Consider the following 27,417-nt stretch of genomic DNA (forward strand, 5'->3'; position numbering starts at 1 on the left):
ATGCTGTGAGAGGCTTTCTGTAGCTGGATGACCCAGAGGTTGTCATGACAATCCCGGATCATCATGGCAGAGATTGGGCCCCGCGATTACATCGCGGGCCGCCGATCTGAAGGCAGAGGAAGCTTCCATCCCTCTGCCTCCCCCTGAACGCTGCTATCACGGACACTGTTCCTGGCTGTTAGTGCAGGACGCTCAGAGCCACTGGCAGCGCTGAGCTCCTCCACTGACCGGGCGGGAGATGCTGAAATTTCAGCATCTCCTGCCGGATCATGCTGTGATTGGTCAGTCAGATTGACTGACCAATCACAGTGATCTGGGTGCGGGGACCGACTGCATGGGTCCCCGCACCTCTTGCCGTTCCTGTCAGCTGTCTATGACAGTTGTCGACATGACAGACACAGTCCGTCATAGTGCGGTAACTTACACCCGACCATGACGGGCTGTGTCCGTCAGTAGAAGTTAAGGGGTTAATAAAATGTTATTTTTATTTCTTGGATTTGTGCTTTTTCTGTTCACTCCCTTTACATGGGATGACAGTGTAACCAACAGAGATCTGTATATACAATGTCTATAGACAGTGAGAAACTTATCAAAGAGGGTGGCGTCAGACACGGAAGCACCTGCTGGCTAGTCACAGCAATAACTCCTTCATGACTGGAGGTATTTTCGCTATTTGCTCCGCTTCTTCCAGAGTCATAACTTTTTTTACTTTTCCGTCAATATGGCCATGTGAGGGCTTATTTTTTGAGGGACAAGTTGTTCTTTTGAACACCACCACTGGTTTTAACATATCGCATACTGGAAAATGGGAAAAAAAATTCCAAGTGTGGTGAAATTGCAATTCCACAACTGTTTTTTGTTTTGCATTTTTACTATGTTCATTCTTCAGGTCATTATGAATTCACAGACTAACATGTCTAGGTTTTGTTTTTTTTAATTAAGTGGTGAAAAATAGTTCCAATGTTTGTTAAAAAAAAGCGCCATTTTCTGATACCCGTAGCGTCTCCATATTTTGTAGTCTCGGGTTGGGCGAGGACTTATTTTTTGCATGCCTAGCTGATGTTTTTAATGGTACAATTTTGTTACAGATGCGATCTCTTGATTGCTCATTATTGCATTTTAATGCAATGTCACGGCGACCAAAAAAACGTAATTCGGAGCCACGACAGGAAGGAAAGAAGAGGACGGCATCGTATGAAGATGGGAGGAGCCGGATGGACCGCGACACCCTTCGGACCGCACCGCCCCGCCCCCCCCCCGGTGAGTATAATCTATTTTTCCTTATCTTTCAGGTTACATCGGTGGCTTATCTACAGCATTACAGAATTATGTAGATAAGCAACTGATGTGAGTGCCGGCAGCTCATATTCGAAAAAAGGGGTGACAGATTCCCTTTAACGGGTTAATAGCCGCGGGTGGATCGCGATTCCCTCAGCGGCTGGTCCGGGCACGTTAGCTTTTCAAAACTGCTAACATGTGCCGGGAAAGATGTGGGCTCACCTGTGAAGCCATCATCAAAGGGAGGGTGTCCGACATCGGCATATTATCATGGAAAGGGGCTAATCACAAGGTGACAAAACCTTCAGTGTAAGTAAACAGCACAGGGCCTGACATGTGACATCCTTGAAGCCTTGTGTTTTAACCTTTACCTTAATCTGTCCTCAGATTAAATAGCAAAAACCTGCTGCTCCACCTGTTTCCAAGTGTTTTTACAAACATGTCTATGGCATAACCCCTTTCTGCCATCTGACATACCACACCGTCCACGTGACCCGATACTACTCCATCCATGGTCAAATTGTATGTCATAGTGATCGGGCACGCACATGCGTGGTGTGCGGCCAATCGCGGCTGGGTGTCAACCTATTTCTCACAGTTGACACCTGAGCATTAAGTGCCAGGATCGGTTACAGACAACACGATCGCAGAGTTCTGGCAGCAGGCAGAGGGCTGACAGCCCGATTGCTGCCATGGTAACCCGATGTCGTCATGACAACCTCTGGGTTACCAGAACTAAGAAACTTCCTGTCATGGGCAGTGCATGACAGAAAGGCTCTCAAGTCAGTGTGCTCTGAGTGTAGCGCTGACAATTTCTATAGCATGTAGATGGTGCTTCATCTGCATGCTATAGAAGTGATCAGCCTGCAAAAATCATTGTCCCATAGTGGGACAAAGTGTAAAAGCTAGAATTAAGTAAAAAAAAAAAATTAAACAATTGTAAAAATAAAAGTACACATTTAGTATCACCGCGTCCGTAAAAACCCGACCTTTAAAGCTGTCCAGCTAGTTAACCCCTTTAGTGAACACGATAAAAAAACAAGGCAAAAAACAATGCTTTATCATCATACCGCCACACAAAAAGTGGAATAAAACGCGATCAAAAAGACGGATATAAATATGGTACCGCTGAAAACGTCATCTAGTCCCACAAAAAAAACAAGCTGCCATACAGCGTCATCATCGAAAAAATAAAAAAGTTAAAGCTCTCAGAATAAAGTGATGCAAAAACAATTTTTTTTCTATAAAATAGTTTTTATTATATAAAAGCGCCAAAACATAAAAACAAGATAATAATAATCTTTATTTTTATATAGCGCTAACAAATTCCGCAGCGCTTTACAGTTTTGCACACATTAGCATCGCTGTCCCTGAAGGCTCACAATCTAAATTCCCTATCAGTATGTCTTTGGATAAAAGAGGTATCGCTGTAATCGTACTAACCCGAAGAATAAGGCTAAGTGCACACGTAGCAGAAAATTTCTGCTGAAAAACCTGACTCCCTTCCCAGAAACCGCGCTTTTTTTCTGTGCTCTTTTTGCGCAGAAAACGCGCGTTTTTTATGCGTTATTTTTCCGCACGTTTTCAAATCGCATAGAACTAGCTAGAAACGCGGAAAAATCTGCGAAATTAATGAGCATGCTGCGTTTTTTACCGCAATGCGGTTTTTTCGCGGTAAAAAAAACACATCAATATACACAAAAAGTGCAAAATGCATAGAAATGAATGGGAAGCTTATTTTTAGCGGTTTTATTGGAAAAACCGCTAAAAATACAGCTAAAGAAATGCTGTGTGAACACAGCCTAAAAGTGCTTTATCAATTTTACCACACACGGAACGGTATAAACCTCCCCCCAAAAGAAAATCATGAATTGCTGGTTTTTGCTCATTCTGTCTCCCAAAAATTGGAATAGAAAGTGATCAAAAAATGTTATATGCCCTAAAATGGTACCAATAAAAATGTCCGCTCGTCCAGCAAAAAACAAGACCTCAGGTGACTCCGTTGGTCAAAATATGGAAAAATTATAGCTCTCAAAATGTGGTGATGCAAAAACTAATTTTGGCAATAAAAAGCGTCTTTTAGGCCTCTTTCACACATCAGGTTTTCGCCGTCAGGCGCGATCCGGCGCTTTTGACAAAAACCGGATCCGGCGAAATGCAATGCCGGATCCGGTTTCCCCCCCACTGACTTGCATTTGCGCCGGATGGCCATGCGTTTCATCCGGTTTTCGCCGGATCCGGCAATGTGTCGCAATCCGGCGTCTGGAAAAAACGGCTACTGTAACGTTTTTTTTTGTCTCCGGCGAAAAAGCCGGACGCGCCGGATCCGGCGCGTCCGGCTTTTTCACACAATGAAAGCCTATGAGCGCCGCAATGCGCCGGATCCGTTTTTTTTTGTCTGAGCATGCTCAGTAGCTCTGCCCACAAGACACATATATAAAAGCATCACAGTGGGACCCTCAGCCACACCCAACATGCCACCCAAGACAGGAACCAGGCGCAGGAGACCACTGCAGCACCATCAGCACCACCACCACCCCAAATGGAGCAGCAAATGGAACATGCTGAGGAGGGGAGTCCAGCAGCAGATGAGAGACGGTAATTATCAAATCCCCCATTCCTCCAAACTAGGGCCATGGAATATCAAGATATTCATTGGCCCTTTGTTTCTCTTTATTCAACAGCCGCCCAAGAGATGCAGCAGCAGCAGCACTGGCAGCAGCAGTAACACCACCCACAGGCATGGAGTCTGGCCAGCAGGAAGACAGCACATCTTCTTCTGGGAGCCCTCCCTCACATAGTCAGCGTTTGATGGTAAGTTTTTATTTCCAAAATCCATCATCTCTGTAACATATGTCTATTAATTGCCTTTTATTTCAAAACAGGAATCACAAGCTGAAGAGGAGCTCCCAGAAGAAGAAGGAAGGGGTAGACAGACACCTGGAGTGGGCTCACAATTGGTAAGTTTTTTGCATCAAACGCAGAAACACAACATCACACTACACACAACACATAGAAAACAATGTTCTGCAGACCACACACAGCAAACAAATGCCTACATCCAAACACATAAATTTTTTTCTTTTCTTCTCTAGTCTTCCCAATCTGGTGCTCGGCCAAGAGGTCCTCGCAGTGCCTCCCAGGGTCGTCGGCGACAGCAACGCGGCGGTCACCAGCGTGTAAGTATAATATTTTTGCTTTGTTTTGTTGCACTTTTTATTTCATTATGTGTGGAGGCTAATTATGTTATTTTTGTCTTTTTCTTTAACAGCCTTCACAGCGTGCTCCCGACTCTGACGGTGAGGATGGAGGAATCGATGTGGACCACCTCATCGATCTCGTCAGAGAAAGGGAGCCGCTCTGGAATATGGCTGACCGCCGCCACGCTGACCTGATCGTTACCCGACGACTGTGGGAGGAAATCTGTTCGCTCCTTGTGGAGTGCTGGGAGGACCTCGATGCTCGGGCCCAGATTAAAGAGCGTAAGTATATACAGTACCGGTTGCTTGATGTAAACCAGTGTTTCCCGAACTCCAGTCCCCGTGGTCCCCACGGATCATGTGTTCAGGATTTCTATTTACTATGGAAATCCTGAAAACATGACCCTTGGGGACCATGAGGACTGGAGTTTGGGAAACACTAATGTTGTATACTAACCACTTTGTCCTTTCTCGTTTCAGGGGAAAGAATTTGAAGCGGTGGCGGTCTGTGAGGGATCGTTTCAAGAAGGAGTTCAATAAAAAGATGCGGGCCCCGAGTGGATCTGGAGGACGCAGGAGCAAGTACAAGTACGCACAAGCCCTGTCGTTCCTCCGGGATACAATGGTCACCAGAAGGTAAATATTACACACCACATGTGAAAAAAAATGTTTAGATGTAACAATTTTTTTTCAGCCAGGGCCATGCCATGTCACTTTTTTAATTGTTTTTTTTTTCTCTTTATTCCACAGCACGGTGAGCAGCACTCGGGAGCCTGCACGGTTGGACCCTTCTGAGGCGATCCCTGAGGAGACCGGCACCGAGGGACACTTCGACCGCCCCGGTACATCTGCACCTTCACAGCCTTCCCACACATTCGACCCCTCTGTCCCATCCACCAGCACAGGAGCATCGTGGCCGCCTACATTACATGAAGCTGCTGGTGAGGAGATCGCTTTCCCTTTACCCCACCCTTCTGCCCCTGCCACCTCTAGTACACCTGCGGGTACTGGGCGGCAGCGGCAGAGGGGTCAGGAAAAGACTTATGCGCCAGAGTTCTTGCATCTGAGTGCATCTTTCCAGAACTGTCTAAAAGTCTTGTCAGAGCAAATCTCCGCAGGCTTTCAGCAGATCAACTCCAGCATTCTGGAGGTGAAGACACTTCTGCAAACCATGCATTCAGAAGCAAGATCTTCGCCAAACCACACCTTTTTCAGGTCTGTTGTGGAGCGCATGGAAACGCTCTCTCCTACCCAGCAGATGCATGTAATGCATTCATGCCACGGTGCTCTCCAGCACGTTACCTCCCAACCTCCTCTTCCCACCCCAGTAGTTCCTCCACCTGCACCCCCTCCAGCCACTTTCCATCCTCCCCCTCCTATTACATACCATCCACCTCCCCAGTACCAGCAACCACCCCAGTACCAGCAACCTCCCCAGTACCAGACATCTCCCCACTTCCAGCAACCTGCCCCATACCAAACTCCTTCCCCATACAACTTGCCATCAACATCATCTGCTCCTACAGTCCCTGCCCAACCCTCCACTCCACCGCCCACCACCTCTTCTGCCTCCCACATGTCCACCCATTCTGTAGCTTTTTCCACACCTTCACCTCTAACTGTTCCTTCCCCACCACGATCCCAGTCCTCTCTCCACACTCCCAGTGTCGAAGTGTCCCGCAGCCCCTCCAGCAGTATTTCCACCCCACACTACACAGATTTATAATGTGTGTGTATTTTAATAAAAATGACCAGTTTTATGGTTTCAAAGCTTTATTAAAAAAGTTTATTAAAATTTAAAAACAGTTTACTAAAAAAAACATTTTTCAATAAAAGTTAAATTATTTTACACTGGTTGTCTGTCATTTCTTTCTGCGGCGAAAAAGGTTAAATACAGGGTATTTAAAAGGTAAAATGGTATTCAAAACCAGGTATATAACTGTGGGTAAATTTTAGCTTTTTGCCACAGTTGTGTTCCTGGTTGTGTTTGAAGCAAAGTATTTCACCTAAAAAGTTCTGTTTATTGTTGGTGATTTCCTAACAATGTACACAACTTTTGTTAAAAGGTGAAATACTTTGCATAAAACACAACCAGGTACACACCTGTGGCCTAAAGCTAAAAATAGTAAGACCATGACAAGATAGCCAGCTTTGGTTGGCAAAGGTATATACTGTTGGTACAGAAGGTACACCATTTTGGTTAAGGGCACAAATCTTTCACACTCTGTCATCCTGCCAGTGTACTCTGCCTTGAGGTGACATAGTATAGTGCAAAATTGTCCCTCATTACTGAAACCTTCACAGAACTTCTAGTGGTAATGTCATGGTAATCTTGCAAGGTGGTTTCTTCAGAGGTGTCCTCAATGGAAATGGGTTCCTTGCAGATAACAAAATTGTGGAGTACCATGCAAGCTTTGATCACCTCGTCCACAGTTTCTGTCTTGAGGTTGATCGCAGTCAATAGGACCCGCCATTTGGCTGTCAGAATACCAAAGGTACATGCAACCATTCTTCTTGCTCTTGTGAGGCGGTAATTAAAAATGCGTTTTGTTCTTGACAATCCTCTGCTACCGTACGGTTTCAAAAGGTGTTCTGACAGCTGGAAGGCTTTATCCCCTACACAAATGGCATAGGTGGACCAGATGTTTGCGGAAGCGGTCTAGGGGGTGGGAACTGGAAGGTGTTTCCATACAGTTTACGCCCCATGGCAGACAGTTTGAAAACTTGAGAGTCATTGGAGCGGCCATAGGCCCCAATATCAACCGCAATAAATTTGTATTCCGCGTCAGCGATGGCCATGAGGACAATTGAAAAATATTTCTTGTAATTGAAATATTCCGATCCCGATCCGGCTGGATTTACAATGCGGATATGTTTCCCGTCCACAGCGCCCAAGCAGTTGGGAAACTGACATATCTGTTGAAACTTTTCTGAAATTTCAATCCACCTCTCTGTTGTGGGCTCTGGTAAAAACTCTTCAGCTAAGGAGTCCCACAGTGCACGGCATGTGTTTTTCACTATTCCAGATATGGTGGAAATCCCATGTCTGTACTGGAAATGCAGTGACGAAAGGGATTCTCCAGTTGCAAGAAATCTGTGGGGAATTAAAAAACAATAAATTAATTTAAAATCACAGCATTACATACCAAAACTCAGCTATAACACTTGGAGATACAAACTACCACCAACAAGATTGCAGTGAAAGTGTGCTCTGATGCGAGCATATCCAATAAATGTGGCTTACCTTAAAGTCACCATCAGACGCTCTGCGGGTGAAACAGAGAAGCGGCAATAGGTGTCCGCTTTTCTTATGAGATGTGCAATGCGCTCCACCAAGTAACCAAAATTCTCCATTTTCATCCGAACATATCCAAAAAATGTATCCGGGTTTCGTCTAAGGTCCATGCAGAGTGTAGAATAGACCCCACGCGTCATTCTCTTGGCTGTGATGGGGTGGATCCACAAACGTCGTCTACGATGCCTGATGTGCTGCTGTCTCGCTCTCTCCTTCTCCAGAACAATCACCCTCAAACGATTTGCCTCCGCTGTAAGATCCGCCAAATTCTTCACAATATTTCCAATCACAACATCCATCTTCGCCAGTAACTTGCTCTTCTCTCCAACCTGCACTTTCTCCTCTACAACCTGTCAAAGAAGGGCTGTAGGAACACGCTATAGTTTTCCAGTAGCCAATCCCGTTCGGAAGGCCACAAGGGGTGTTTTTAAAAACCGGATCCGGCGTAATCCGTCGAAAAACGGATCGAAAAACGGATGAACCGGATGAGATCCGGTTTTATGAAATATTTGCCGGATCCGGCGCTCCGGCACGACGCCGGATCGCTCCTGATGCCGAAAACCTGATGTGTGAAAGTAGCCTTAGCGTACGACAGCAGCCAAAAATAAAATCCCGCTGTAAGGCCTCTTTCACACGCACTGATATTTCCGGTACCGGAGATGTTAGTGTCCATGTGTGTAATACTTGCGGCACACGTGTGACATGTGTGTGCCGCATCAGTATCACACGGACAGGCGCCAGGGAAGAAGTGTTGCAGTAAGCGCTGTTCCCCGGCGCCGGGTGCTGAAGAAGGCTCTCATCATTCTTGCGGGGATCGGCACAAGCAGGGGAGAATGATGAGCAACATTTAACCCCTTAACGACTGCCGATACGCTTTTTAACGGCAGCAGTTAAGGGTACTAAAACCACAGCGCTGCTTTTTAACGGTGCTGAGCTGATATTTAAGGTTATAACGTCCCCCAGTGTCATAATTTCTCCAGAGTCTCAGCTGCAGGGGTAGCTGAAACCCCAGAAAACATGATTCGGGTCGGTTTTTATTTTATAAATAACGGTATAACGGCGACCGAAAAAAAAAAAAAAGTCAGATTTTCCATTTAACCCCTTTCTGACGTTGGACACAATAGTACGTCCAAGGTCAGATTCCCCGCACTGATGAGAGCTCCGGCGGTGAGCCCTCATCAAAGCCAGGACATGTCAGCTGTTTTCAACAGATGACATATGCCCGCAATAGGCGCTGGTGGAATCGCGATCCACCCATGCCTATTAAGTAGTTAAATCCCGCTGTCAAACGCTGACAGCGGGATTTAACAAGCACTTCCGGACGCGGGGCCGGAAATACGCGCATCTCCGACCCCCGTCACGTGATCGGGGGTCAGCGATGCGTTGTCATAACAACCTGAGATCTCATAGAGACCTCTATGGTTGTTGATGATGCATTGCTATGAGCGCCACCCGGTGGTCGGTGCACATAGCATTGCTGTAATTCTGCTACATATAGGCGATCTGCTCATCGCCTATATGTAGCAGAGCCGATCGAGTTGTGGATGCTTCTAGCCTCCCATGGAGGCTATGAAGCATACCAAAATAAAAAGAAATGTTTTGAAAAAATATGAAAAAAATATAAAAGTTTAAATCACCCCCCTTTCGCCCCAATAAAACAATGAAGAAAAAAAACACATATTAGGTATCGCCGTGTTCAGAATCGCCCGATAAGTAAAAAAAAAGGATTAACCTGATAGCTAAATGGCGTAGCGGGAAAAACACCAGAATTACCATTTAAAATGCAATAACAGGCGATCAAAAGCTTGTATCTGCACATAAATGGTATATTTAAAAACGTCAGCTCAGCGCGCAAAAAATAAGCCCTCACCCAACCCCTGATCATGAAAAATGGAGACGCTATGGGTATCGGAATATGGCGCAATTTTTTTTTTTTATTTATTTTTTTTTTTTTTTTTTAAAGCAAACTTTTTTTTCACCACTTAGATAAAAAAAGAACCTAGACATGTTTGGTGTCTATAAACTCATAATGACCTGGAGAATCATAATGGCAGGTCAGATTTAGCATCTAGCGAACCTAGCAAAAAAGCCAAGCAAAAAACAAGTGTGGGATTGCACTTTTTTTGCAATTTCACCACACTTGGAATTTTTTTCCTGTTTACGAGTACACGACATGCTAAAATCAATGATGTCGTGCAAAAGTACAACTCGTACCACAAAAAATAAGCCCTCAGATGGCCATACCGATGGAAAAATAAAAAAGTTATGGCTCTGGAAATAAGGGGAGCGAGAAACGAAAAAAAGCTGGGGTCATTAAGGGGTTAACTTATCTCTCCTCTGATGTGATTGTACATCAGAGGAGAGAGAAATAGGGAAATAGGGTCCCCCGATCCCCCCCTCCCGATACCTCCGTTGTCCATGCCAGCCCCCCTGGAGTCCCCCGGCTTCTTCTTCCGGGAGAAAATGGCGGGGGCATGCACCCAGCAACAATAGATTTTTTTCTATTGGTTTGTTTTGATCACTGTGATAGACTATCACAGTGATCAAGAAAAATAGTATCAAACTGCTCTTTATCACCCCCTTAGGCTAGTTTTACACTAGCGTTTTGGAGCGCAGCGATGGCCTGCGCACGGCCGCCGCTAAGCCCCGCCCCCTGCCGCGCCCCGCCGGTAGCTCCACCCACCGGTGCATGACGCTGCATGCGCCCTGCGTCCCCTATCTTTATCACAGGGGGCGCAGGCCGTGCGCAGTATGCGTTTGGCGGCGCATGCGTCCTTTTGACGGTGCGCCGACCTGCGCCAAACGCAACCTGCTGCAGTTTGGTTGCGCCGGCGCACCGTCAAAAAGGCGCATGCGCCGCCAAACGCATACTGCGCACGGCCTGCGCCCCCTGTGATAAAGATAGGGGACGCAGGGCGCATGCAGTGTCATGCATCGGTGGGCGGAGCTACCGGCGGGCGCGGCAGGGGGCGGGGCTTAGCGGCGGCCGTGCGCAGGCCGTCGCTGCGCTCCAAAACGCTAGTGTGAAACTAGCCTTAGTCAGGGAAAAGTAATAATTAAAAAAAAATGTATTTATTTCCATTTTCCCATTAGGGATAGAGTTGGGCTAAAGTTAGGGTTGAGGCTTGGATTACGGTTGGGATTAGAGTTAGGGGTTTGTTAGTGTTAGGTTTGTGAGGGGGGGTTGCTGTTGCACAATGTATATATGTTTTATTTGTATATCATGTGATTTTATACAGACACATGTGTTAATTGTAAACAGCAAAGAGCAGCTGACAGCACAACGGAGGGGTGGATGCCAGTTCAAAGGTTCATGGACCCAAATGAACAATAGTCCAAATAAGGAAGAGGAACAGCATCCGGTCCAGGTGAAAAATTGTATCAAAAATTTATTCTGCCAGTACAAAATACAACGTTTCGGCCATATTGTGGCCTTTTCCACAATATGGCCGAAACGTTGTATTTTGTACTGGCAGAATAGATTTTTGATACAATTTTTCACCTGGACCGGATGCTGTTCCTCTTCTTTACATGTGTTAATTGTAGTCTCATCAGGACAGGGAGTATTATACCTTATACCTCCTTCCTTTTTGTATAAATTTTGTCTGTGTATGTAGTGTTATTTGCTATGACTAAGGACCCGATGTGGTCTGAAGCTGTGTAAGCAAGATGTTTTTATGAAACTAGGATAAAGGTTTTTAATATCACAGCCTAATTTTCCTCTAAGGCCGGGGTCACACTGGCGAGGAATACGGCCGAGAGAGAGGCGCTAAAAGCACGCATTAGACACGGACCAATGATTCTCTATGGGGTACCTCGCACCAGGCGTATATTTCTTATCCGTATTCTACGCTCCGTGCAAATCTATGGGTGCGCAAAAAATACGGATTACACACGGACCACACATGTGACTTGCGAGAAATACGCACAAGGTGTCTCTTAGCAAAGCCGGCAATTCAGTGCGCTATACAGTAAACTCACACTGACAGTTTTAATAAAGAAACGAATGAATATATATATACACATAGCATACATATATATATATATTTGCATTCTATGTGTCTATATCTATTCTTTGGTTTCTGATAAACCCTGTCATAGGGCTCCATTATATGTCCATTTTGCAAGCCTGTGAGAAAATCTCGCCATACGGATTACATACGGATGCTTACATGTGCAAAATACGTGACCACACCTTGATTACAGATGACATACGGAGCACTATTTAGGGGTCATTCATCCGTATTACGCATGTAAAATACTGACCGTATTTTGCGTCAGTTAGTGTGACCCCGGCCTAATACTCCATTTTGCTGGTGACTGGCCTTCCCTCTGCTTGTGTATATGGTTCATTCACCTGGGAGTCGGCTCAGGATCTCCATGTCCGTGCACCCCACTTCAGTTACTCTGGAATGACCTCAATTGGATAAATGTCTGGTGAGCTGAAACACTTTTTTTCTCTTTTTTTGTGGTTATGGTTGGGATTAGGGGTGTGTTGGAGTTAGAATTGGGGGGTTTCCACTGTTTAGGAACATCAGGGGCTCTCCAAACGCAACATGGCGTCCGATCTCAATTCCAGACAATTTTGCATTGAAAAGTCAAACGGCGCTCCTTCCCCTTCGAGCTCTGCCATGAGCCCAGTGATTTACCTGCGCATATGTGGCATCAGTGTTCTCAGGACAAACTGAACAACATCTGGGATTCAATTTCTCCTGTTATCCTTGGTAAAATAAAAAAATTGGATCTGAAGTAAATTTTGCGAAAAAAAAAGTTAAAAAGTTCATTTTTTTAAACATTACAAAACTCCTGTGAAGCAGCTAAAGGGTTAATAGACTTCTAGAATGTGGTTTTGAGTACCGTCAGGAGTTCAGTTTTTAGAATGGTGTCACTTTTGGGTATTTTTGTTGTAAAAATAAGAAATCGCTGGTCAACTTTTTACCCTCATTTCCTAACAAAAAAAAAATTTGGTCTAAAATTGTGCTGATGTAAAGTAAACATGTGGGAAATGTTACTTATTAAGTGTTTTGAGTGCCGTATCTCTGTGATTCAAAGGCATAAAAATTCAAAGTTGGAAAATTGTGAATTTTTCTAAATTTTCGCCAAATTTCCGTTTTTTTCACAAATAAACGCAAGTTATATGAATGAAATTTTAACACTAGCATGAAGTACAATATGTCACAAGAAAACAATGTCAGAATCACCGGGATCCATGGAAGCATTCCAGAGTTATTACCTCATAAAGGGACAGTGGTCAGAATTGTAAAAAGTGGCCCAGTCATGAACGTGCAAACCACCCTCGGGGGTAAAGGGGTTACAAAGAAATAAAACAAAGGTTTTATCCTGCAAAATTTTCTATACACTCTAGGAAGCCATATAAAGAACAGGGGAAAGTAAAAGGTATGATGCTCACCCCACACACAAAAATGGGCAAAACCCAGTGTTGGTAGTGTGTTTCAAGGGAACCGGTCACCCCCCCCCAGGGCGTTTTTAACAAAAAGAGCCACCTTCAGCAGAACTAAGGCTGCATTCTGTGAAGGTGGCTCTTCTGTTTCTGACCCCCTTTAACAGCGAGATGGGGGCAGGCGAAGCTAAAGCTGTTCAATGCACAGGTGCAAGATTCCCAGCCCCGCAGTGTGAATCCTTCATAATACACTGCAGGGTGGGATCATGGGACTCCAAAAACACACAGGCTTCATAGCCTGATGTCAGTTCTCGGGCACTCTGCGCATGCCTGAGAACTGTTGGAACAACACAGGCGCCCTCGGGCATCCAACACAGGAGGAGGCAGTTCCGGACGCTACAGGGGGGTTGATGGACAGCTGGGAGGCGGCTTATACAGAGGGACACGCCATACCTCTCTGACTAATGCCAGGTATGAGAACCTAGGTATAAAAGTCAATATTTTGCTGTTAATGGGGGTCAGAAACAGAAGAGCCACTTCACAGAGTGCAGCCTTAGTGGGGCTGAAGGTGGCTCTTTTAGTTAAAAATGCCCTGGGGGGGTGACCGGTTCCCTTTAACCTCTTCCCAAAGTGTGATGTACACCGCATCACATAATGTACATGGGACGTGATCTGGAGCCTGCTGAGTACAAGCTCACTCATCTCTGACGTTTAATCTATTAAATGCCAAAGTTCTCTCAGTTGTGACATCTAAAAGGAATCCTGGCACCAGTTCCTTTTAGTATCCCAACATAGTCTACCACCTTTCTCGGCTTTTGGTGTCCATTTCACAAACTATGGCATTGCCTCCTGGTTCCCCTTGTAAACCTCAGATGCCATTTGATTTGGCCCTACGCTGGTCCGATCTGATGGGGTCCTCCTTGCAGGCGGCCTTTACACATCACTAAAGCTGCAATCATCTGAATAGTACAAGAAGAAACTGAAAAATATGTATATTTAAAAAAAACAACACAATTAAATCAATCCTGTCCTTGTTATTCCATTACAAAAAAAAATCAGAAAAAAAAAATGGAATAAAAAGGTCAAAGTGACTAAAAGGTACTGACGTGTGAAAACTATAGCACTGAGGGAAGGGGGCGACACCTGGATACCGACAGCCAACATGTGCGTGAGCACACAGACCAGCAAAAAGCGCTGCATGTTAGCGACAAACGTGTGACAGCAGCCGTAAAGCAAGGAACAAGAACGTTAGTAACCTGACAAGCTAGGCTATGAGAGGAGACCGTTACCCCGGGAAAGCCGCGATCTGCTGCGCTTGTAGGCGCGTTTTCACAAGGTCTAGAGGCTGGAAGAGAAGAGTCGAGCAAGTCCCGCTCAGTGAGCCGCACACAAACGCTTTCACCACCGGGTGCATATAGGACAAATGTGAGAGCCGGTTCCCGGACACTAGTGGCTCTCCTGCCATCACCTCGGCTCCACATGGCCTTCATAGGCGGCTCATTACTGGCCTTCAGGCTCCCTGAGCACGGCCGTGGCCCGCAGAGCACAGGACACACTGATCCCGTCCCTCACACGGCGCGGTTCCTGCTCGGGCTGATGACGTAAGCCCACGTGATCAGGCCGACCATTCCCTTCCTATGTGGTGCAGGCCGCTGAAGTGAATAGTGATGGCTTCCCTGGGAACTCCGTTACACACATATCGCAGCCTGTTACGAGAGTTGCGACAGATCTGCTCAGTGGATCGTTACGGGAAGACAACCGCATGCGGCTTTATTCGAGAGCAGTTCAGGCGGAATCAGGTGATTATTACTGCACAGGCCGGAAGCAGAGATTTCCAGGGTCGTGTGTGTGAACGACTGTGTGAGGACTCTGCCATGATGGCGGCAGTGTGTGGCCTGCTGCAGGCTTCCCTCACAGTAGGGTGCTTGTGTGTGGACAGTGCTCATGGGTCGCCCTCCCAGGGCTGTGGGGTACCGGGCCGGCCAGTGTCAGTAGGATGTGTCACAGCAGCGGTGACCTGGACCGTGGCCCTGGGTGCCCAAGTAATAGGAAGAGGTGTATGGTGGAATGTAGTTAGATGAATAGTTCGTGACGCCACCTGTGGTGCTCGGCAAGGAAGGTGTTAAGCCGACGCTGCATGCAGATCCGCTGGGACTGATGATATGGTGCAGCAAAGATGTAAAAGCTCCCCACAGGTGAAGCTATAGTCCCAGAGCAGTGTAGATGTGGTCGGCACGGGGATGTAGCGGTGCCGGAAAGGTAGGAAGCAGACAAGACACAGCGGGGTGCAATTTCTGTATCTTTACTTGACAAATGCAGTCCAGGTCCTGATTACAGATGGTATTGGAGTAGGCTAGCCTGGAAGCAGCTCAGGGATTCTCTCTCAGCAGATGGGTTGTGCAGTCTCCTTACTAGCGTTCATTCGAATGAAGTACTCCCAGTACTGAGTTACACTGGAGTTCCTCCGGACAGATGTTCTCAAGAACCTCACTTGCACGGCAGACAGCTATAGCCTCTCTCGGGGACTCTCTACTCCTAAGTCCCGGCTCACTATCCAAGCTGCTGTTGTGCCCTCAAGTCTTAGATGGGAGTAGGGCATTTACAGCCTCCTACTCCTCTGGTGTCTGTTGCAGGACCGTTAGTATCCGTGGAGACCAGGCACCAGTTCATGCGCTCTCTCCAGAGATGAGCTTGTCCTCTGCGCTCTATCTCAGCGCTCCTTCCACACGTCTGCACACTTCACCCTCCGCAGACTAACTGACCACTCTTTCCTCTTGGCCCTCAGAGAGCACTCCTCCCCTTAATCCTGGTTCAGAGTTCCCCCTGCTGGCCTGGAGTGGAACTGTCTTGCATGCATAGATTGACTGCGAGAGAGACCCATCATTGCCTCCAAGCCTGGCATTACCCTCCCCTAGAGGAAGGCAAAGCCACTGTGGCGGCCATACCCCTGGGGGCACCACACGAGTTAAAAATGAAAAAGTTACAAAAACCAAGAGCTTCAGAAATGGTCCTATGATAATAAGTCCAAGCATCAATGTCCATGGTCCGTTCCTGGGCAAATGGTGAACTATATACAGGAAAGTTTTTGACCACACAAGTCCTGTGGTACAATGTCCATAAAACAAAACTGGCAGATCTAAAGGAAACTCTTACAGGTTACCTGTAGGCACAAAACTTGAAAAACAGTTACGTATATACACATACAATCTCAACATTTACATTTATCTATATACGATATCTGATGGGTGGTATCCCTTGTGTAATGCGGGTAGACCTGCGTAATACTGGTGTAGTGGGTAATGTACTGGATACACTACTGGGGGTTCTGCATGGCACAGGGATCCTAGATTGTCTGCAAACTGTTAGACTCACCAGGGGCATAACAGGTTCACCACTGGCAGGGTGAGGGTTCTCTGGCTCCACTGCTGGTGTGGCATCTGCTGCCTGATTTTCCTGATCCTCAGGATTTCCTTGAGTCACGTCTTCCTGTGCTACCAATTGGGGAAATGTCAACACCGGCACCACTATAGCATCATTTACTTTAGTCCAATTTGCATTGTGCTGACCTTCTCTTCTTCCTCTATGGGTTGGATGTTATCTGGTTCTTCCACTCTTTCCTTCAGCAGGTCAGGACATAGTTTCAGGTGATCTCTTGATATTGCTGCTGAATCTTTGCAACAGTCTCTTTATCAGTGTCCAGCCAGGCTTTCACTTCTCTCTGCGCTGCACCCGTTAGCTTTCCAATCAGGATATTCACTTTCTGGCTCTCAGACAGAGGGTAGACTTTAAACAAACTGCACAGTCTCTCTTTTAATTCACTCATGGTATGTGACTCACCCCCGAGTACTGCGGTAGCCAGGCCACTCCCGGTATGTAGGGCATAGACAGCGGCATTATGGGGACCGCTGCGGCGGGCTCTCCTCCTTGCGGCGCTGCGGGGTTGGCAATGGCGTGTGGCGCGAACATTCTCTTCCTCCCCCCTAGTTAACGTTGGCCGGGGGTTGTGTGAGCTCACCAGCGACCGCTTCGCAGGCCTCAGCTCCTCTTCTCGCGCGCTGCCCTCTCTTCCCGCGCGGCACTTCACTTCTTCGCACTCTGTGGCAGGCCCCGCCCACAAAGACTTGCCCCTTCTTTCCGCGCGTGCCAAACAGCGCGGCAATTAGCACCAATAGCACACACAGTCTTTTACACAAACAGTCTATGGCACACAGGACCCGGGGGTACCGGGCTCCGTGATCCTGTTCGTGACGCCAAGTTGGGTCGCCCTCCCAGGGCTGTGGGGTACTCGGTACCGGGCCGGTATCAGTGGAATGTGTCGCAGCAGCGGTGACCCGGACCGTGGCCCTGGACGCCCAAGTAATAGGAAGATGTGAATAGTGGAATGTAGTTAGATGAATAGTTCTTGACGCCACTTGTGGTGCTCGGCAAGGGAGGTGTTAAGCCGACGCTGCATGCAGATCCGCTGGGACTGATGGTATGGTGCAGCAAAGATGTAAAAGCTCCCCACAGGGGAAGCTATAGTCCCAGGGCAGTGTAGATGTGGTTGGCACGGGGATGTAACGGTGTCGGAAAGGTAGGAAGCAGACAAGACACAGCGGGGTGCAATTTCTGTACCTTTACTTGATAACTGCAGTCCAGGTCCTGATTACAGATGGTATTGGAGCAGGCTAGCCTGGAAGCAATTCAGGGATTCTCTCTCAGCAGATGGGTTGTGCAGTCTCCTTACTAGCGTTCATTCGAATGAAGTACTCCCAGTACTGAGTTACACTGGAGTTCCTCCGGACAGATGTTCTCAAGAACCTCACTTGCACGGCAGACAGCTGTAGCCTATCTTGGGGACTCCTCTCTCCTGAGTCCCGGCTCACTATCCAAGCTGCTATTGTGCCCTCAAGTCTTAGATCAGAGTAGGGCATTTACAGCCTCCTACTCCTCTGGTGTCTGTTGCAGGACCGTTAGTATCCGTACAACCGTGGAGACCAGGCTCCAGTTCATGCGCTGTCTCCAGAGATGAGCTCGTCCTCTCTGCTCTATCTCAGCGTTCCTTCCACATGTCTGCACACTTCACCCTCCGCAGACTAACCACCCCTTCCTCTTGACCCTCAGAGAGCACTCTTCCCCTTAATCCCGGTTCAGAGTTCCCCCTGCTGGCCTGGAGTGGAACTGTCTTGCATGCATAGATTGACTGCGAGAGAGACCCATCATTGCCTCCAAGCCTGGCATTACCCTCCCTAGGAGGAAGGCAAAGCCACTGTGGCGACCATACCCCTGGGGGCGCCACACTCACATTGGGAACTATAGGGAAGAAGGAGGTGGACAGTAATCATGATTTAATCTTTCCATAGCTTTCATTGCATTTTTTTTGTGAGATGATAGACTAGAAAAACATAATTCTCCTGTTTCTGTATATAGTTTTTCAGGGGCGGACACTGACCGCTTGGGGCCACTATGCAAGAAATGTGGCTGGGCCCCCCTCCTTTTGTGGCAACAAAGCTAGACATACATATATATGTGTGTGTGTGTGTGTGTGTGTGGCTCTATATATCTTACATAGTCTCCTTTATTATGTATATTGCCGTCCCTTATTACACAGTGCCCTCTCTTGTTATGTACAGCACCGTCCCTGACATATTGGATTATATAGAGCCCTGCTTTTTATTACATACCGTCCTGTCTTATTAGCTGTATAATGCAATGATGGCCGATGGAGCATGGCAAAGCTTCTTTTCTCATTGAGGAGCTGATGGACTGGTCGTCTGGTCACCGGCTGCTCCATCAACAGTCATTTTATATCTAACAAGAGGACAATGTAATAAAAGTAGGCGCTGTGAATAACAAAAAAAAACTATGTAAGAGACAGCACTATACATAACATCACAGGAAGCCATATAATAAGGGATGGCACCATATATAACTAAAGAGGATGGTACCTAATAAGGCATGGTGTTATACATAATAAAATGAAACTAAGGACGGTGTTATACATAATAAGTGACTAATATATAATAAGGGACTGCTATACATAAGTGACTACACTATACTAAAGACTGCTATACATCAGTGAGTACATATATACTAAGGGACTGTACTATACAAAATAAGTGAGTACACTATATACTAAAGACTGAGCTATACATAAGTGAGTACATTATATAGCAAGGGACTGTGCTATACATAATAAGGCTACATTCCTGTATCTGTGTGCAGTGTCCGTGCGCTTATACAGACGCATTGAGCGTGTCCTCATCTTCAAAATCGGATCAGAACATTCTCTGACCTCGTGGATCTCATTCTCAGATCCATGATTTTCATGTATATGTGAGTGGACCTGTAAAACTCTGAGTCCGTGTGCAATCCGATAAAAAAAATCTGGACGCACACGAACATTTCACTCAAATGTGAGATTGTAGAATAAGGGATTTTTACAGATAATGTTATCACTCCACGTCACGCAGTGCAGATACAGAATAATATCTACATCCAGGCATTTACCGCTGACGTCTCCTCTGAATAGAGCCGCTTTCTCCTGTTTCTTCTCCATCTGGGCAGACCTTCATGTCGACCACAACTCATCTTGTCATGTTGATTTTTGCAGCCCTGAAAACAACAAGGTCACATACATTGTATACATACATGTATCTCCGCCTGAATACAAATATGTACCCCACCATTAATGTACTATTAGCCATGCACCATTAAATATATAAAGTGATAAGCAGCACTGTGACAACATTAACTATATTCTCTGCCGCCTAATAATATAAATTATTCAGTCTGTAACTTTCCCCAGTTAACTGTAAAGGGCCTGTCACACTAAGCGATATCGCTAGCAATATCGCTATAACTTGTGACGTTATAGCGATATTGCTAGCGACATCGCTGTGTCTGATACTTACCTACGAAAAGGAGGATGAATGAACTCATGGAGATCAACATCCGACACTGCGGAGACACCATCACGTGTTTCTCAACGCAGTGATTCTAGAACACTGCCCCCATCCCTTATGGGAAATATGTAAAACATGCAAAACAGAATGGATACCATATTTTGGCATAGGTGGTTTCCTTCATTGGAGCCTGCCCTTCCCGTGGTTGTTCCTTCCCGGGCAAAGACCTGGCTGGTCACTGCTTGCGTTGAGAAACGTGATGGTGTCTCCGCGGCTTCTGTTTTGCATGTTTTAAAACATGCAAAACAGAAGCCGCGGAGACACCATCACATGTTTCTCAACGCAAGCAGTGACCAGCCAGGTCTTTGCCCGGGAAGGAACAACCACGGGAAGGGCAGTCTCCAATGAAGGAAACCACCTATGCCAAAATATGGTATCCATTCTGTTTTGCATGTTTTACATATTTCCCATAAGGGATGGGGGCAGTGTTCTAGAATCACTGCGTTGAGAAACACGTGATGGTGTCTCCGCAGTGTCGGATGTTGATCTCCATGAGTTCATTCATCCTCCTTTTCATAGTCTTTTTACTAGGCATTGCTCCTACCAGCCAGTTTCCTACTCCACACTGATGAGGGGCAATACCCCGAAACAGCTGTATGTGGATGGATACCATGTTTTGGCATAGGTGGTTTCCTTCATTGGAGACTGCCCTTCCCGTGGTTGTTCCTTCCCGGGCAAAGACCTGGCTGGTCACTGCTTGCGTTGAGAAACGTGATGGTGTCTCCGCGGCTTCTGTTTTGATACTTACCTACGACCTGCTCCCCCGCTGGTTATCGCTGATTGCGCGAGAACGTTCAGGACCGCTTCTCGTCGTCAGCTTCCTGCGGCGCTTCCTGTGGAGAGACGAGCGTGGAGCCGGGCGGGAGGACGCAGGATCGCCTAGTGTGACAGGTAAGTAGCGACCCCTGTCCCCAGCGATGTCGCTGGTGAGATCTGCCTGTGTGGCAGCTCACTAGCGACCACTTAGCGATGTACCAGCGATCCTGACCGCGTCATATCGCTGGTCGGGATCGCTGGTACATCGCTAAGTGTGACAGTACCTTAAGGCTATGTGCACACGGAAAGTGAATGAGATCCCTAAAGTCTCATGCACACGTTGCTTATTGCTTTCTGTGCAGATTTGCAGCAGATTAAAATCTGCATAATGTCAATTCTTACAACATATTTCACCCGTACTAATGAGTGGGGAAAATTAAGCAACAAAAGCATGGCAAAAACATTGCAAAAAAAAATGTGTTTTATGCAGCGTTCTTCCTGCCAACACATTAGGATATGGAGCAGAATTTTCTCCTGCAAATCCTGAACGTGAGCACATAACCTTAGTCCCTGTCCTGTGTCCCCATTATTCATTATAAGTACTTGATAGCATCATAATGAATTTGGGGGTGGGAGAAGACGCTATCGGGTACAGAGCATCCTCTGCCACCTCCCAATTCATTACAAGTCCTTGACAGCGTCTTCTCCCACCTTTTAGTTCATTATAAAGGGTCCTATGCATCTTCCTGCCTCCTCTTCCAGTCCCCAGTAGCATCCTCCTCCATCTCACAATTCATTGTGGTGCTATCAGGGGCTTAACACCCTCCTCCACCACCCAAATCATTTTACATCCATATCTAATGTCCTACTCCCCTGTTCATAAGTACATCATAAGTACCCATTACTCCCATCCCAATCCCCCACACCCCTCATTGCCTTCCCCGGCATTCCATTATTGCCCTCTCCACCACCACAACTTATTTTTCTTCACCACCACCCCAATTATTGCCCTCTTCACCACCCCATCATTATTCTCCCCCACCACCTCCATCATTGCGCTCTCCACCACTACAACCAAATTTTCTTGTCCACCATCCCCATCATTGTCCTTTCCACCACCTCTATCATTGACCCACCACCTCCATCATTACCCTCTCCACGACCCCAGTCGTTGTTTTCCCCATCACCCCAGTCATTTCCCTCTTCCCCACCACCTCCATTATTGCCCTCTCCGCCACCACCTCCGTCATTGCCCTCTCCGCCACCACCTCCCTCATTGCCCTCTCCGCCACCACCTCCCTCATTGCTCTCTCCGCCACCACCTCCCTCATTGCTCTCTCCGCCACCACCTCCCTCATTGCTCTCTCCGCCACCACCTCCCTCATTGCTCTCTCCGCCACCACCTCCCTCATTGCTCTCTCCGCCACCACCTCCCTCATTGCCCTCTCCGCCGCCACCTCCCTCATTGCCCTCTCCGCCGCCACCTCAGTCATTGCCCTCCACCACCAACACCTTCATCATTGCCTTCTCTACCACCACCATCATTGTATTGATCCCAACAAAGTATTGTTTAAAAAAATACACACACCACTAACGTCTGCGCATTCCCACGCAGCAGCATCATCATCGCCGGCAGCTTTCTGTCTATGACACAGACGCGCGCTGAATACTGATGTCATCCAGCCGCGCTTCTGTGTCAGACAGGAATAGACTGGCAGGAAGCACAGGACGGATCCCTGGAGCTCTGCTCCATTGTAATTTTCACCTGTAGGCAGCAGAGCTGCAGGCTCCCTGCCCGCCGCACATGAGGGCAATCTGGCCATTGGCCCCTCGGGGTCAGAGAAACAGGCCAAATTGCCCTCATTATTAGCTACCCTGCAGTGGCCCCCCTCCATTTCCGGGACCCAGTGCAGCTGCATTGGTGGTATGTCCGCCCCTGTATTTTTTGCACTATCATGGCTGAAGGTGGTTGTCCGGTCTTGAGGTACAAGTTCACAGTGACTCTATAATTGTCTGACACCAAGAGCGGGCGGTCATATGTCCACAATTATGCGATATGTATACTCTCAGCCACATTCGGACTAGACATGACCGGCCTTCCTCGATACAGTTGCAAGGAGCGAGGTTGTCCACGTCTAGTCAGCAGGCATGTATGAAAATCCACTCCTAGCGTTGGTGAGTCCTCACATTGTGCACACTGCAGGGACTCACAAGTCTGCAGTCACATCAAGAAAATGCATACTTGTAGCCTATGGCTGGACAGCCTCTAACCGACGAAGCCTGTTTTCACCTTCCTGACCAGGACAAATTCAGGTGCTTCTCACAAAATTAGAATATCATCAAAAAGTTAATTTATTTCAGTTCTTCAATACAAAAAGTGAAACTCATATATAGAGTCAATACAAACAATGATCTATTTCAAGTGTGTATTTCTGTTAATGTTGATTATTATGGCTTACAGCCAATGAAAAGCTAAAAGTCATTATCTCAGTAAATTAGAATGATTAATAAAAAAAAAAAAACACTTTCCAAGGCTTCCTAAGTGTTTTTATAAAGGTTCTTTAGTCTATTTCAGGAGGTTCCATAATCATGGGTAAGAGTGCTGACTTGACAGATGTCGAGAAGGCAGTCATTGACACTCCACAATGAGGGTAAGCCACAAAAGGTCATTGCTAAAGAAGCTGGCTGTTCACGGAGTGCTATATCCAAGCATATTAAAGGAAAGTTGAGTGGAAGGAAAAAGTATGGTAGAAAAAGGTGCACAAGCAAACGGGATAACCGCAGCCTTGGAAGGATTGCTAAGAAAGGGCCATTCAAAAATTTGGGGGAGATTTGCAAGGAGTGGACTGCTGGTGGAGTCATTGCTTCAATAGCCACCACACACAGACATATCCAGGACATGGGCTACAAGTGTCGCATTCCTTGTGTCAAGTCACTCATGACCAATAGACAACTCCAGAAGCGTCTTACCTGGGCCAAGGAGAAAAAAAAACTGGACTCTTGCTCAGTGGTCCAAGGTGTTTTCAGATTAAAGTAAATTTTGCATTTCATTTGGAAATCAAAGTCCCAGAGTCTGGAGGAAGAGTAGGGAGGCCACAATCCAAGATGCTTGAGGTCTAGTGTGAAGTTTCCACAATCAGTGACGGTTTGGGGAGCCACTGTGTTTTATCAAGACCAAAGTGAGCATAGGCATCTGCCAGGAAATGTTAGACTATGTGCCCACATAGCGATTCTGAAGCAGAATAAACCTGAGCAGAATCGCACACCCTGCTCCCAGGAAAACACGTGTTTTTTGACGCACTTTTGTAAGCGTTTGTCAAGCATTTTTGCATGCGTTTTCCTAAGCGTTTTTGCCCATATAATTGATGGTATGCGGAATCGCATGCGATTCCGCAAAATTAATGAACATGCTGCGTTTTTAATCGCTAAGCGTTTCCGCAGCGGTTAAAAACGCACCATTGGCACAACATGTGCGTTTTTCATTAAAAATCAATGGGATGCTTTTCTTAAGCGTTTCTGGAGCAGAATTGCTTGTCAAAAAGCGCTGCAGAAATGCTTAAAAAAACGCTACATGGGCAAACAGCCTAAGAGCACTTCATGCTTCCCTCTGCTGACAAGCTTTTTGGAGATTGAAATTTAATTCTCCAGCATGACTTGGCACCTGTCCACACTGCCAAAAGTACCAGTACCTGGTTTACAAACAGCAGTATCACTGTGCTTAATTGGCCAGGCCAGTAAACTCGACTGACCTTAACCCCATAGAGAATCTGTGGGGTATTGTCAAGAGGAAGATGAGAGACACCAGACCCAACAATGCAGACGAGCTGAAGGCTGCTATCAAAGCAACCTGGGCTTCCATAACACCCCAGCGGTGCCACAGGCTGATCCTCTCCATGCCACGCTGCATTGATGCAGTAATTGATGCAAAAATGAGCCACAACCAAGTATTGAGTGCATTTACTGAGCATAGATTTCAGTAGGCCAACATTTCGGATTTTAAAATCATTTTTCAAGCTGGTGTTATAAAGTACCCGTATATACTCACGTATAAGCTGAGATTTTCATCCCATTTTTTCGGGATGAAAGTCACACACTCTAAGGCTATGGATGCTTTTAGCGCGTACAAGGTTCAAGCTTATTAAAGTTTTACGCTTTAATAGAAAAGCTACAGTTCTTATAATAAAAGAATATAAAAAATATGGAAATAACAAGTGACATACATATATTCAAAATGGTTATAAAAATGAAAGAGACACAGAAATATCTAAACTTTGCAGTCTGGTATTCTGTTCCCTGAGGGGGGGTTTGGAATATCAAATGGATCACATTAGCTTGGCTGTCCCTCAACTGTGAACAACTTTCTTTGTGTAAGGCCTAATTTATAGATTTACCGTGAAGATCAGATTTCTAGACCATGTTAATATACTAATTCCTGGTTTGTGACTGGACCGTGGCTACTTTACCAATCAATACGTTATTTTTTTTTCTCTGAACACTCTTTGTGTAACCTTTCTTTTTCATAGTAAATATACAGTGTCCGGGTGCAATTTGGGATCTCACTTCAAAGGCACCATAAGGTATGAAATGTCTCCAATTCTGTGTGCTGTTAGGAAGGCTCCCTGGGGTCGGTGACCAGGAAAACTGTCTTTTCTCAGGACAACATATGCTATCACCTTTGTGAGACCTGCCGCCTAAGGACAGATGCTAGTTAACTGCTGGCCATACAAATACATATTTCCACTACAAAAACTTTTTGGGTTTCATTGGCTGTAAGCCATAATCATCAACATTAACAGAAATAAACACTTGAAGTAGTTCACTCTGTTTGTAATGACTATATAATATGAGTTTTACTTTTTGTATTAAAGAACTGAAATAAATTAACTTTTTGATATTCTAATTTTGTGAGAAGCACCTGTATTTCAATTCTGACCAGTGTCAGTTTATGGTAATAACTCTGGAATACTACAACTTACCCAGACACATTGTACTTGTCACTAGTGCGACCACACTTAGAATACTGTGTACAGTTCTGATCTCCCGTGTATAAGAAAGACAAAACTGAACTAGAGCTGGTGCAGAAAAGAGTGACCAAAAACCATCAAGCGCTACAAAGAAACTGGCTCACATGAGGACCGCCCCAGGAAAGGAAGACCAAGAGTCACCTCTGCTGCGGAGGATAAGTTCATCCGAGTCACCAGCCTCAGAAATCGCAGGTTAACAGCAGCTCAGATTTCAGACCAGGTCAATGCCACACAGAGTTCTAGCAGCAGACACATCTCTACAACAACTGTTAGGAGGAGACTTTGTGCAGCAGGCTTTCATGGTAAAATAGATGCTAGGAAACCACTGCTAAGGACAGGCAACAAGCAGAAGAGACTTGTTTGGGCTAATGAACACAAGGAATGGACATTAGACCAGTGGAAATCTGTGCTTTGGTCTGATGAGTCCAAATTTGAGATCTTTGGTTCCAACCACCGTGTCTTTGTGCGATGCAGAAAAGGTGAACGGATGAACTCTACATGCCTGGTTCCCACAGTGAAGCATGGAGGAGGAGGTATGATGGTGTGGGGGTGCTTTGCTGGTGACACTGTTGGGGATTTATTCAAAATTGAAGGCATACTGAACCAGCATGGCTACCACAGCATCTTGCAGCGGCATGCTATTCCATCCGGTTTGCGTTTAGTTGGACCATCATTTATTTTTCAACAGGACAATGACCCCAAACACACCTCCAGGCTGTGTAAGGGCTATTTGACCAAGAACGAGAGTGATGGGGTGCTATGCCAGATGACCTGGCCTCCAGTCACCATACCTGAACCCAATTGAGATGGTTTGGGGTGAGCTGGACCGCAGAGTGAAGGCAAAAGGGCCAACAAGTGCTAAGCATCTCTGGGAACTCCTTCAAGACTGTTGGAATACCATTTCCAGTGACTACCTCTTGAAGCTTATCAAGAGAATGCCAAGAGTGTGAAGAACCTAGAATATAAGACATATTTTCAGTTGTTTCATACTTTTTTGTTAATTATATAATTCCACATGTGTTAATTCATGGTTTTGATGCCTTCAGAGTGAATCTACAATTTCCATAGTCATGAAAATAAAGAAAACTCTTTGAATGAGATGTGTCCAAATTTTTGGTCTGTACTGTGCGTGTGATATAATATGTGTGTGTATGTATATACTGTGTGTGTATGTGTATATATATATATATATATATATATATATATATATACACATACATACAGTATATGTGATATGTAACAGCCCTGCTGGCATTGCTGCATGGCCTCCCATTCCCCACTCACCAACTTGCTCACTGCTCCAGGCTATTCTGTGATTTCTGTATACTGCCAGCTCCATGCTCTGTCCCTCTTATCTCCTGTCTGCTGTGTTCATGTTTCCTGACTGTGTGTATAGGGGGGCGGCGCCTGAACTCTCTGCTTCTTATGTAGCCAGGTGCACCCTGACTCATGTGTCCCTGACCAATTACCTAGAGCCCTCTACTATTTAGGGCTGCCCCACCCACTGGAACATTGCCTG

General features: G+C 46.2%; 2 protein-coding genes across 5 annotated transcripts in view; one reads left to right on the plus strand and one right to left on the minus strand.

Annotated features, from left to right (window-relative positions):
- SLC25A38 (solute carrier family 25 member 38) overlaps positions 1-14,639 on the minus strand; it is a 250,829-nt gene extending 236,190 nt beyond the window's left edge. Inside the window, exon 1 of the mRNA XM_073557981.1 lies at positions 14,464-14,639. Within this exon, the coding sequence (XP_073414082.1) occupies positions 14,464-14,639 (176 nt within the window). The remainder of the gene's footprint in view (positions 1-14,463) is intronic.
- FMC1 (formation of mitochondrial complex V assembly factor 1 homolog) overlaps positions 13,514-27,417 on the plus strand; it is a 117,135-nt gene continuing 103,231 nt past the window's right edge. The window contains exon 1 of one of the 4 annotated variants that reach the window (XR_012226435.1): positions 13,514-13,645. Coding sequence is in view for 2 of the 4 variants with exons in the window: in XM_073557982.1 (XP_073414083.1) it covers positions 14,842-14,973 (132 nt within the window). In the remaining 2 variants the exon portion in view is untranslated. Of the gene's footprint in view, positions 13,646-14,706; positions 14,974-27,417 lie in introns of those variants that run through there. The other 3 variants (XM_073557982.1, XM_073557983.1, XR_012226434.1) reach the window with 3 other exon arrangements.

Source organism: Dendrobates tinctorius, unplaced genomic scaffold (assembly GCF_039654945.1).
Source record: "Dendrobates tinctorius isolate UK_male_01 unplaced genomic scaffold, ASM3965494v1 ptg000012l, whole genome shotgun sequence".
In the NCBI taxonomy this organism is placed as follows: domain Eukaryota; kingdom Metazoa; phylum Chordata; class Amphibia; order Anura; family Dendrobatidae; genus Dendrobates; species Dendrobates tinctorius.